The following is a 13550-nucleotide window of genomic DNA, read 5'->3' as shown; positions in this document are numbered from 1 at the left end:
TGCTTTCCTTCCGCAGTCCAAAGACATGCTGTCCAAACTGACCAGCATCATTGAATGTGCATGTGTGTATTTGGATGGGTCCACTGTGATGAACTGGTGTCCCATTCAGGGTGTAGTCCTTTCTTTGGCCCTGTGCTAGATTAGACTCTGGATTACCACTTCCTTCTAAAGATAAAGCAATTGAAAACCGCTTTAGATGAATGAAAATTACTGAGATATGGAAGTAGGTTCAAACAAGTTGGACTACATTTCCCAGCAAGCTGGGGGGGGTCACCTGACCAGCTGGCGTAAGACAGGTGACAATTTAAAAACTTCAAAGTGAAGTCTTCCAGAATCTGTCTTTATACTCTTTCTGCAAACACACCACAAGAGAGAGGAGGAAGAGAGGTGACATCTGAATGATCAAACTAATGAGTGACTAAGATGTTCAGTGTTTAAAGTTTCAAATATGGAGATATTGTTTTGGATTTTAGTTGCCCAACTACAGAAAGTCTAGTTAGAAGCTCAAAGAGGAGCTTATAGTTCATCTTGAACAACTTGGAAATTAAACAATCCAAGTACATACTGTCAAAGTGTAACACTACTTTATTATAAAATTAATACTAAAGTTTATATTGTTCAATAAAGAAAATAAATATCTTGTAAGTAAGGGACAGTAAGGGATGCAAATCCCTATCAAATATTCAATGAGACTAAGAATACTAATCAAAAATGAGTTGGGCATCATTACGCAGATATCATCTGTTCCCAATGAACCATTTTAGACAGCAAAAGGACAACATTCTTTATGCAAAATGCAATATTTTAACATACATCAAAACTCTCCCAAAAAAGCTTCTTATATCTGTCCGTTCCTGTCCTGTTGAGAGCAATGGATATGGAACCACATTCACTTACTGCCAACCAAAGCATGACACAAGAGGCTTTGACAGCACTTACAAGAGAGCTGAAATGTTCACAGACATGGCGGGCAAGGTCGCCTGGGCACAGTCACATTAGCAGATGACAAGCAAGTGTCCTTATGGTGATACAAAATTGTCTGGCAATCTCTGTGAAGTTTAATCAGGATCTCATTACTTGTGTTTCAACACTAATGTTTCAAAAAAAGTGGACATTTAAACATGAAACTCAGGGCAGAAGACTGGCTGCCTTTGAAATAGACACTCTAAATGAAACAAGTCATATGAAGATGAAGATATGTTCACTATCTTCGTGGCTTTACAGGACACTGGTTTATTGAATGGGGATGGAATCATTCCACATCTCGTGAATATTAGCATATCGTGGTTCATATTATGACATAATGGAAGGAGCCATTAAGGTAGAATGGCTTGCTACAGCTCAAGTACAGGCACTGGGGAGTTTTCTCTTACTTCATGTGAGCCAGAAGGTATAGTTCCCCTTTATCTGCACTTCTGGTGCCTTTCAGGATCCTTTTCCAACAAGCTGTATTCCTGGTTTTTATGTAGTGTTGATTTTTTTCATTTCCAACTACCAACACATTATTAACAGTTTATTTTCAGTATATAATGAAGAAAATGTAATGTGGGAAAAAACAACATTAGCATCACATAAAGGACAAAACCCTACCAGGACATTTTGTAAAGAAATTATAACATTACTGCATAGTATGTGGCAGAGACACATAAACTTTAAATTTTTTGCTGCTAAATGCCACCAACTTTCACTGTTCTCAAGGTACTAATTGAAAAAAGACCGTACATCCTGGGTTGTGTTTGTTTCCTGGCCTAACAATCTCTGCTGCTGCATCCGCAGTAAAGTATAATCAATCTTCTTGCACCAAAGGTGGATTCATACAGAAAAATCCCAAGACACCAAGAGTGTAACAAATAAGAATTTGTTCCAGAAAAGCTCTCCATGACCCTGAATCAAAATTGAAATAAAGAATTAATTATCCTAAATTATGGAGATTAAAATTTGATCACAATTTCCAGGACAAAAGTAACAATATGAGGATGATAAACAAAATCTACCAGCAGGTCAGAATACATTAGACCCCAGGCTTTCCTATTCTCGAAAATATACATCTTCAGTCCCCTGTTCAAGATCAAAGAGCTCTGAAAAACACCATTGTTTTCTAATGCTAATCATGAAGCTGCTTCTCTTTTCACACAGCACGTTGGACAGCCTGCTATGATATATGAGCTGTATCCGGTCTTTATTTATTGAGCTCATCCATCAAAACTGGTTCGAGAGACAACAAAAAGTCTAGTGACTGACAGTCGCAGAATTTGTTTCCTAATAATGGCAAAGGCAAATACAGAGAGTGATTTATCAACCTGTCGGGATGCAGGTTAGAGAGCCATAGGTTGTTAATGGCTCAGATGCTCTTCTACTGATTGTAGGACATTTTGAGTTTTGGGTATTCTTTTTCTGCTCAAGGAAATCTGCAGTTCCTCTTTTTCAAGAGTGAATATGCAGGAAATACAATACATTAGTTTCATTATATAAAGTAATGTGATGCTAGCAATCAAACCTAAAAAATAACAAACTATAGTACTATATATATTTTTTTCAAAAGCTTTAAAATATAACACTTAATCCATAGCATAAAACTTACTAAAATACTCAATACTAAAATATCTAACATTTTAAATGATTAATTTATTACAGGTTTTGCATTTGCAGGGATGCTTAATATGTACAAGGTAAGAAAATGACCAGTGACACATTTTTTGTGCAGTGAACAAAGAAAGTGGGTTGAATGAATGTCAAATTCTTAACTCATTTTGTATCTTTAAAGATTGATATGGTGCATTATCTGGTTGCTTCTCGGTTTTCACCTTTGAGAGAAATGCCATCTCCTACTATGACTTAATGCACCGTATGTTGCCACTGAAGCCAATAAATACTGAGATTAAAAAGTGAGATTAAAGTTCAGAATTTTTTTTTTTAAGTGACAACAATTTTGGTAATATGAGGTCTTTAAAGTATATGAAAATCATCATGGAATTTATTATCTTCAACTTGAAAGTAGTATTGTCGTCAGGAGCTACATTTATCCCCACACAGTAAAACACAAACTAACTTGCACAACGTTGTTAATACACAATTATTCTTTGCATTTTTCTTCCCAAAGAATCCCAAAGCATACATATAAAGTGACAGACTTTGTCCACTACTGAAGTGCAGCACCCACCTAAGTGACACACGGCAGTCATTACGTACTTACAGCTCCCATAAACAGTACTGTACAAATTCCTTTACCAACTGAATTAAGGCAGATATTTCTAGAATTTACCAAGGACACTGGGATTAATGAACCTTCTCGTATGAACATAATTACGGGATCTAACTTGTCAGGACTTTAGTTTAAGATCTTTTGCTAAAGACAGCACCTCCTACAGCACAGTGTCCCCAGTCACCATAGTGAGACACTAGTTTAGAAACATGTTTTGTAAATTCTGGTACAGAGTGAAGGGTGCCACCTTCTCATTCAGTAATGCCTCTTACAATGGCAACAAGATTTTCCTTGTTGGATTCACATCCCAGATTACAACACATCACCAGTGTTCAGCATTACTTACAGAATGCTGAAGAGATCTGTTGGAAAAAAAACTAGATATATGCCAATGAAAACCTATAGGACTGAACTGCTATCTGTCACGACCACCAGCCTGCCCAGACCAGCCCCCAAGAGATCTAACCAGTGCCAGCAGCAGGGTGATAATTACAAGCGCCACTGCATGTGTTAACTCAGCACCAGACGCCCTATCGTGAGGCCGGCTGCAGTATTTAAGCCATTCAAACTCGCTTCTTGCTGCTCGGTATTGAGTCTACTCTTTGAGAGCTCTACCTGGCATTTATTCTGTACTTCGCATTCTCCTGGATACTGGACTCCCCTTTTGCCTCTCAACCTTGGACCTTGCCTTTCGATTTGGATTGTTCGCCTCTATTTGTACTTCCTGGATTTCGAACCACATTTCTCCCTTTTCACCACAATCTCGCCTGACGTTCCAGATTTTTTGCCTGCCTCGACATTACCTACTCCTGCGTCCACATATCTCTACATTGGGAATTCCTTACACTATCACCTGCATAAATGCACAGCATTCTGGCATCCAACCCTCCATTCACAGCTATTGAGATAACTAGTTCTGTCATCTTATCTCCCATATAAAATGCCAATTTTATTTAAACAATTGTTGTTAAATTGAAGGGACTCCTAGTCATTTAAATTAGTGGACAATTCCCAAATGCAGGGTTTAACAAGCATAAAAATTAATGGAAAGGCCATTTCTCCATTTTGGATTTTTAATTAGTCATCTGCCATAAAATGATGCCCATGTATTTTTTCTTTCATTTGAATTAATTTTGGTTATCAGATATACTTACAGTAGTAAGTCAAAAGCTCATTTATTGTTTTTGCTTTTGCTATAATAACAAAAAAAACTATAAATGCATTATGCATCCTAAGGATATTTTCTGTCTTATTATTATCCAGTCGTTGGGTTAATATTTTTATCCAAACCAACATAAACTAAATAATATAACTGTATTGTATAAAATGGAACACTACAAGTTCAAAGATGTTAATAGTAATCGTATGATACAAATCACAGTAGTCTAACAAAATTCAGGATATAACCTAAACCTAATTCAATAAGTTATGGACCAAAGTTAAAATAGTTAAAAAGTGACCAGAATAGAGCCAGATTATCACGCAGTGTATTTGAAGGCAAAAGAAGGCAAAGTATAAGTGAGATCTTGAGCATGCAAGCTGACTGAAGAGTTTATCAAAAGATGCCTGTGGTCTGAGAACAGTCTGAATGATACTGTACATATCTAGTGTGATGAACATGAAAGCCCCTACTCTGAAACAGAAAACTAGTGCATAACCAGCATACTGTAAGGCAGCATAATGTACTGGCAGTCACAATATTATGGACACATACCGTGGCTTTGTCAGAAATAACAAAGAAAACCATAGAATAGAATCAGCTATTGATTCACATGAAATTCTTCTAGCTGTAGCGGAGCTAGTTCGGATACGGTGACGTCATCACCCTCCCTGCGCGTAGCAGGGACCTCAGCTGCCTGGGAGGGAGGTCTCCTTTAGCTCACGTGGCTGGTTCCCTGTTGCGTTTTGCCGGAGACCCGGGTTCGCGCCCCAGGTGTAGCGGGACGAAACTGGTGGCGAAGGGCACGAGCCCGCGCGGATCGGCGACGGTCACATAGCCAAAAGAAAAACAATGCATGCTGGATATGTTTTGCAGATATGCTAATGAAATCTCTTCTCATTTAAACAGAACCTCTATATCTGTGATACTTAACAATCACAGCTGCAGATACTAGGCATTTCATTGCAAAACTTAAGCAACGTACCACGGTGAATTTCTGCTCCATCTGTTGCGTCTCCTGGCATAATCATGCTGATTGCAAACATATTTTGCATTCTCTGGCCTAATTCATTCCAAACACGGCCTGCGGAGGCATGTACATCATTTTCAAAACCTGCTGTTCTTTCAGATGTAAACAGCTTGGGATGGATCACCTTCAAAAAGAGTAGATCAACAGAATGGCATGCTTTAATCTGTAACCTTTCTGATGTTATTTTGGATGAGCCTGGATGTGCACTGAAGATCACTGTTATGTTGAATCATCTTAAGGAGTAGAGGTAATCTACTCCTGATAGCTTCCTGAGGGTATTGCCTGATTTTGCGTAATGTTTGGAATAATATTCTTTCTTTACTTTTTCTTTGTACCTATACCAATATGTTCTGATGGCCAGCAAAACATCTTCCACATTCCTATCTTTATTTTTACTATCTCCAGACACTTTATTGTGAGAGTATTATCTCCATTTTACCTCACAATATTCTGACAATCAGCCATATCACCCTGCAGCTCTCAAGTGCTGATCCACTGAAGCTAAGCAGGGTTGAGCCTGGTCAGTACCTGGATGGGAGACCTCCAGGGAAGTTATGGTTGCTGGTAGAACTGGTGTTAGTGGGACCAGTGGGGGGTTTCCAAGTATAATAGTGGGGACACTATACTGTAGTGGGTGCTGGCTTTCGGATGAGATGTTAAACCGGGGTCCTGACTCTCATTGTCATTATAGATCCCGGTTTCTAAGCCACATTTTCCCCCTCTGCCTTTACCGTGGGCTCCAAATTGTCCCCATGTACGATTGGCTTGCACTTGCACTGTGATCGACTGGCGTTCCTTCCAGGGTGTACCCTGCCATGCGCTCATTGCTTGCCATGTAGGCACTGGCTTCCTGCGACACTGTATGGTACCGTATAATGAGGTTTGGTAAATGATATGACATGACATTCTGACAATCTCTCACATGGTATTGCTTCATCAGCTGTTTCCTCTTTAAGCTGAAAAGTTCATACCTCTCCTCTATCCACAGCACACTCTCCCCAATGCACATTTACTATCTTTATGGTTAGGTGATGATTCTGGACATTTTTGACAACTTCTTTCTGTGAATGAAGGTTTTAATGCTGTATGTCAAACTATCATCTCAGTTTCTGGAGGACATCCCTTTACTACTGCATCCAACACTAAGCAAGGACGTACAGTATGGGCCTGAAATCAGCTTAAAGTTGAGTGCTGGACTTTCAAAAAATAGTTTCTTTTTGCTTCTGCCTCAAGCAATTTTCAGTGGCTAAAGGTTATTCTGTTTTCTGTTGTACTTTTGAAATGAAACCTTGATTTTTTCTCTCAGTTGTCTTGCTTGTTAAGGGTATTTTTTTTGATTCACAATAACTATATTTTATCATCTTGCTCTGAGCCATGGCACCTCACATAGAATATGCTAGAAACAAAAAGCTGGCTGCTCATCTAATACTAAGATGTATTGTCTCAGATTTTCATATTTCTCTTGACCAAATAATTCGACTTGACTATTGAGCACAACCTTCTGAGGGAGAGGAAAATGTACAATTCATTACAAGGGAATGTAACTGCCTTGGAGAGGTAAACTGATAGTGAAATGTTATTTTAAAAAATCTAATATTAAGAGTTTTTATATGCCAATGACATAATTTCCTGTTATAGAACGGATTTTAATTAGATTTCAAATATGCCCACTACTTTTGACAACAGATGAATGTACGTGTATAAATGTATAGTAAGTTACGTACACTACATAGTTTAGAGCAATTCCATCTGACTATGCATTTCCATAAACCTTATTAAGTGTATTCTCAATTGTTACCAGACTTTTTAGCATCAGATCAAAACATGTTTCCAGCGTTGAATAAATTAGTTTCAAAGAAAAGATCTACTTTCAATTTTCACCTGCTGTGACAACACAGTATGTGTTTTCAACATTAAAATGGCTATCAGGGCTCTATTTCATAAGAAATAAAGGTTAAAATTTGAAACATAACTAAAATGCACTGCAGCAACATTAAATAAATTCAATTTGATCTTCACCTAAAATAAATTACAGCATGCATGCATAATCAAGAACAGTTCAAAGCTTCTGTCTTCAATGCACCCATTTTCATGCCTTAACATCAAAATATCAGTGAATTCACAATTTGTGTGTTGTTGATATACTACATACATAATTCTTGTATGCATTCAAAACACTGCATGATACTAGTTAAAAGCCAAGGATGCAAGGTGATTTTTTATGGCAATCTCTCCATCTGCAATAGTATTGCCCTATGTAATGGATAAACCAGAAATGCAGAATTTCTGCACACCTTCACATTCACTACCATAAGAAAGATGCTCCTTGCTGAGAATCTGATATCCATGAAAATGATGCAAACTGATTACTGTGACGTATCCATGGAAACAAGGACTTCAACATGCCAATCCCAGTGCCACAATTACATCCGCGGTCTCAAAGCATATGGCTACATTGTAGGTACACGCTCAGAGAATTAGTGACAAACAATTTGCACAAAAAAAGAAAATTGTAATTCCCCTCTTTAGGAATTCATTTGTATTTTTACTCTGTACAGATCACAGTTCCATCATAATGGGTACCACATGCAACTGGGTCGTTTGCTGAATTGTAACTGCCTCCATTATGCACATAAAGGTTCTTTCAGCTGTGAAAACATTCATAAATTCATTTGAAAAGACATAAAATGTTGGGTCTGTTCCCATTTATATCCAACATAGGGAAATTATTCCATGTCCATTTTCTACTTTCCAGAAGTAGAGGAAAATGCAACATATTATTACTGAATAAATAATAATAAACTACTTGTTTAAACCAGTAAATGCCTTTTACATTTTAAAACATTTTTTTCACTATAAAATGGACCTCATTTGCCTTTTGACAGAATGGTATGTTAATCAAACTTACAATGTGAGCTGAATGCAAAAATGAGTAACATTCCAGGATAAACTCACCCTGGTCTAGAACCTCTTCCTCTTCTCTCTTGGGCTGCAGTAATACAGATTCCTCTTCAGGACCTTTAGTATATAACCAGAACACAACATTACTAGCCTTCATAATAAAAGCATTGGTCTTTACAATAATTGTAAACCACAAAGTTCTTACATGCAAGTACTTAAAACTGATTTTAAAATTTATCCAGGTGTTTCATAACATGTAGCAAAGAGAAACTAGCACAAAAAGGCGTTTAGTCTGTAAAGAAGCTTTTCAATATTGAAAATGGTACTTATGGTACTTATGCAATATATTCTGTGTACTGTTAGAACTATAAATACAGAAATGCCACTTCAGGGAGCAGATCAAATGATGTATTACTAAGGTTAGTATTGGAAAAGGAGTTTGCACATCTGCTCTTTTCATTTAAAAGGGCAGAGTGATATACAGCCCATAGATGTTTTTGTATATTGAAGTCTTGCCATCTAATGCATGTGTAAATCTCTGAGAAAGAATGTTTTTGTTTGACAAGACGCATACAGTGCGCAGTAAGGACAACTTGTGGATACGAGAGAACGGGGATGTATTTTTTTACCTGCTTGATGCATGTGTCCATGCATCATCAGCATACCGGGGCTCACTGGAATAGGAATGTTTGCTTCTTTGGGAATGTTTCTGAACATCTCATTCTTTCCATTTTCCATGCATCTCATATAAGGAACTGCTTGTTTGGCATCCATGTAATACATGATATAGAAGTTACACATTTCATCTTCAGATGTGCCCCTGTGGAAATAAAATGAAAATAAATAAAACGGAAAAAATACATAAAAATAAAAATAAAATGGAAAGAAATGAATACCCACACAATGTCCTTTAACTAATTTAGGCTAATTATTCACCACACTAAGAAATCAAGTTTTCATGAGGTACTGTATCCATCATCCGACAGGTTATAAACTGTTTAAAATCTTAATCCTACAATTTTCCAAATTAAGTTATTCCCCACGCAGAGACAATTTCATTGTATTTGTTAACAAAAGGCAGGCCACTGTTGCAATTTTAATTGGTTATCCTTGTCAGTGAGCAGAGGTACCCACAGAGGTGCGTGGGCGATGCCTGCCTGGTAAATACGTCAATGCAGTCTTTCCCCATTGGAGTCATGAAGCGTTCAGTTATTCACCATGGCAACCATAATGACATGGTGACACGCTCAAAAAAAAAAAAGACAGCTCAAAACGGAAATCAGTCCCTCCTTGCAAATGCAGTTTCCCCAGAGACGACAAGGCACAGTTCTTCCCTGGGCTTGACAATGCTTTTTTAAAATCTCTAAGCTCAGACTGTCCGCATCTTAAACCTGTCAGCATACCTGCCACATCTCGCTACAGAAGGAGATGAAGGGCAAAAATTGTAAATGTACAGTATCTTTCGCTGCTGTGCCTGGTAGTAAATTCTCAGTAGCAGATATGACATCTTCGTCTTCTTTGACACCGTTTTTTCAAAAGCTTACCATGCAGTTCTATGATATCTGCCTTTAAAACTAATAACCGTGTGTTTAGCATGATCATGAGATACAAAAATGCCTCAATGGTAAGTTTCAGTGCAGTGAGCATTGTGCAGTTTATAAACTGTATTTTTTCATTCTTTTTAAAGGCTTTTACGCAATGACAATGCAATGACATAAGTTTTAGATAAATAGCTCACTCGGGATATAAATACTTTTTTTACATTTTAAATTGTGAGCAGTTACATCTGTCAATTCAAAATTACTATTCCTTGGAATAAACAAATATCGAGCTTAAGTCATATGATTTCATAGAAGAACCAGATGTGTAGACTGTGGTATAAGTGTTTAGCTCAATTTGCCAATTTATGTTGATTGAGAATCTGTATATATAACTGTTAATAAAGAAACTTTATTAACTTAACTTAAATTAATTAAAGCAAAAATATACAACCAAGAATTAGTAATCATGGTTGCCTTGTTGCCTTTGCCATAACTGAAGATGGCTTGTCTGACAGAGGGGGTGCTCAGAAATTGAGAAGTTCTGCTTCAATCAGCAGACAGGAAAAACTAGGAAACCAGTTTTGTGAAAGACAGGTCAAGTCCTGGGAGGCAGTGGGTCACCACACCAGCCCAGGACCATCACATGTCCATGTGATCCATCTGCATAATAATGCAGTGACTAAGACTGCAGTGGCTGCAGCATAAGATATTCAGAGAATAAATAAACTGAGCATCAGCAGATCAACTGCAGTTTGCAATCTGCATATTCATAGGACTTCTGGGGCAACATGTTGACAGCTGAGAGACAAAATGTTCATCTTCTGTGGGCCAAAGAAAATTTGAGATGACAGAAGAGAGTGTTCTGTTCACTAATGAATGCTATTTGCCCTTGACAGAAGTGATGGAAGATCATGATGAGCCTTATACTGTTTCACTGCTCAAACCATCCAGAGGGGTGGTAGAAGAATGATGACGTGTGGAGGAATCTCTTTTAACATCTTTGATGAAGATTGAGGAAAACCTTACCGCTCAGCGCAACAAGATTCAACTGAGCCATTTCTGAAGTGTTGGTTTTTCAGCAATTCAATGCAAGACCATACATTGCTAAGATTACAATGGAATAACTTCAACAAAACTGTCAAAGTGTTGCCTTAAGCCTACTTTTACCTACAGTAGACCCGAGTATAATACCACATAAGTGGGACCAACTCTCCATTCCCTACAACAGGAGACAATCCTGTCTGGACAAACCCTCACAAGATGGCTGTAGCTGCACAGGAACATCCCATAGCAGTCTGTCCAGAAGCTGATCAGGTCTATGCATCAAAGCTTAACAGGATTATGTTAATACTCAAGCAGATCTTACATGATACCAAGTTCGGAATGATTTCATGGTTCATTCTGAAAATGTAACATGATATATTAATTGGTATATTTGTTCACATTTTCTTGCATGTTTTGATGTCTAACTTTTAAATATTTAACGCCATTTAAATTTATCTTTGTGATGCCCTGACGAGCTCCAATGCTCCTGCATCAGCACCCTCAATCACCATGGCGCATTCCACACGTGCATCAGGGCCATCGCTAATGAGATCAGTTCGGGCTTATCAACCTCGTTAAGAACCTTGCACAGTATTTAAACCCTCTGACATTGACTTGACTGTGTGTTTTTTCTTTGTTTCAGGTTTACAGTTTTTCCTGTTCACAGCCTTCTGGTTCCCGTTTGCAACACTGCCACCACTCACTAACTATCTATCATCCCCTCCTGTCTCCAGCCCAGATCCGACTGCTTCCCTGAGCATCTCAGCTGCCTGCTGTTCTCCTTTCTGCTTCCCATTGCTGCATTGTTATCACATCTTAAACTCTGTAATCCTCACCACTGATTCAGATACTGAGGACAATTACATGACCTTTTTCTTTCCACCTAAGGGCCCGGCGTAACAGTCTTGCCCTGAAATTTTATTTTGTGAATCAGTTTGAAAATTGAGGTCCATCAATGTTCCCCAGCCAACTTGACACCTTGAGGAAATTTGAGCAACTTTGCACCTTCCTGGTGTGCAAACGTGTATGTCTAGAATGTTCTAAAAAGTATCTGAAACTGTAATTGTAGTTGCACTTTGTCATCCATCCATTCAGTTTCTTAAACTTTAAGTGCTTAACCAGTAAAGTGTTGCAGGAGAGCCATAGCCTATCCCAGCAATCACCGGCCGCAAGGCAGGATACCCCTGAATGGGAAACCCGACCATCACGTTGTACACACAGGTACAAACACACATACTCACACTAGGGCCAATTTTTCCATAAGCCAATTAACCTACTACCATATCTTGTGCCTGGTCTGAGGAAGCTGGAGTACACAGAGGGAACCCACAGAAACATGGGAAGAACATACAAACTCCACACAGATAGCACCCCAGGAATTGAACCCAAGGCTTCAGCACTGTGAGGCAGCAGTGCCAACCCTTGCACCGCCATGCTGCCCATGTTTTGTCATGTTTTCTTTGAATAAAAAAGTTCTCATCATTTATTCAAGTTACATGCAGTCCTTTTATATGCACATTCAATACTAACTTGGACCATTATTGGTGTACATTGTACAACATCATTAAGTGTATATTTGCTATTAGCAATTTTATTGAAATAACTTCCAAAAATTAAAGGGATTATTTGAAAGTGTTTAGTGTTTCTTTGCAAGGAATTCAGATCAGTGTATACCTCACAAGAGTCATATACCAAGATCTCCACACAAGGGTAGCAAGGCCAACCTTTCAACATTACATTTGTGAGCAAACAGAAAGTAAAAATATGGCCTAATTATTTTTCACAGTAGGACAGCTTATTTTCCATATCCAACCTATTGAACCTTGTTCATGAATGTTTCTTCTCTTTATTCATTGAGCAAGTAGCACTTTAACGAGCTGGGAGCTGTGGTCAGACCACGTCTGGTGTAAACAGCACTGTTCCTTTAGGCATCCTTGTTCAGTTGTCCTCAGATATAAGGAAAGATAGCATTTGACCGGTTTAATTCTGAAAGTAACTTTGACAATAACTGCTGTATAAAACTAAAATAAAAAATGTTTCAAATGTAGGTCAGTAAAATCTAGGAGACAACTTGAACTCACCCAATGCGTGTTGTGGTAGTCTTTCCCTCCCCTGTAAATACACATCTGGCAGCCAATTTGTCCCCATACCGGATGTCAACACCATTGTTTGCAGGATAAAATGCCTAAAAAATACATCTAATTATGAGCTCACAAAACACCAAACCCATGAAAATAGCTCACTAGGATGACATAAAAATCACAAGGTAAACACTCATCGAAGGATTTTAGTGGTGAGTGAAGCAAGATATTTGCCAGGAGCACAGTGGCCCCTTAACAACTACATGCTAAAATTCAAATTCATTAATAAAATTCATATAGAAAAACAGAAACTCATTGGTACTTGAATTCATTAATCAGAACATTTTAGGCAAAGTTGCAAGTTACAAGCGATAATGAAGAAAAATAGACAGGGAAAGCATGTGTGCTTGTATATTCCTTCAGCTTCATAATGAAAACAAAATAAAATCATGTAAATTGTTAAATAAAAGTACGTTAATAACCTTGAGATCAAGGCAATATAAAGTACCATTCTCACCATGTATTCTTATATTGATACGGAATTTCAAATATATTCATTTTTATTTTAATAAAAATATCAAATCCACTTTTT

At 37.9% G+C, this 13550-nt stretch overlaps 1 protein-coding gene across 8 annotated transcripts in view; it reads right to left on the bottom strand.

Moving 5' to 3' along the window:
• The window catches only part of pam (peptidylglycine alpha-amidating monooxygenase), a 122974-nt gene that overhangs the window by 24145 nt on the left and 85279 nt on the right, over positions 1-13550 (bottom strand). For all 8 annotated transcript variants that reach the window (XM_088629995.1, XM_088629990.1, XM_088629991.1 and 5 more), the window contains 3 exons: positions 12959-13062; positions 8922-9112; positions 8347-8409 (listed from right to left, as the gene is read on the bottom strand). In XM_088629995.1, the coding sequence (XP_088486121.1) occupies positions 8347-8409; positions 8922-9112; positions 12959-13062 (358 nt within the window). The remainder of the gene's footprint in view (positions 1-8346; positions 8410-8921; positions 9113-12958; positions 13063-13550) is intronic.

This window comes from Lepisosteus platostomus, chromosome 4 (assembly GCF_059453375.1).
Source record: "Lepisosteus platostomus isolate fLepPlt1 chromosome 4, fLepPlt1.hap1, whole genome shotgun sequence".
Lineage (NCBI taxonomy): Eukaryota > Metazoa > Chordata > Actinopteri > Semionotiformes > Lepisosteidae > Lepisosteus > Lepisosteus platostomus.
Note: the sequence above shows the minus strand (reverse complement) of the source record. Positions and strands in the feature narration are given on the sequence as shown.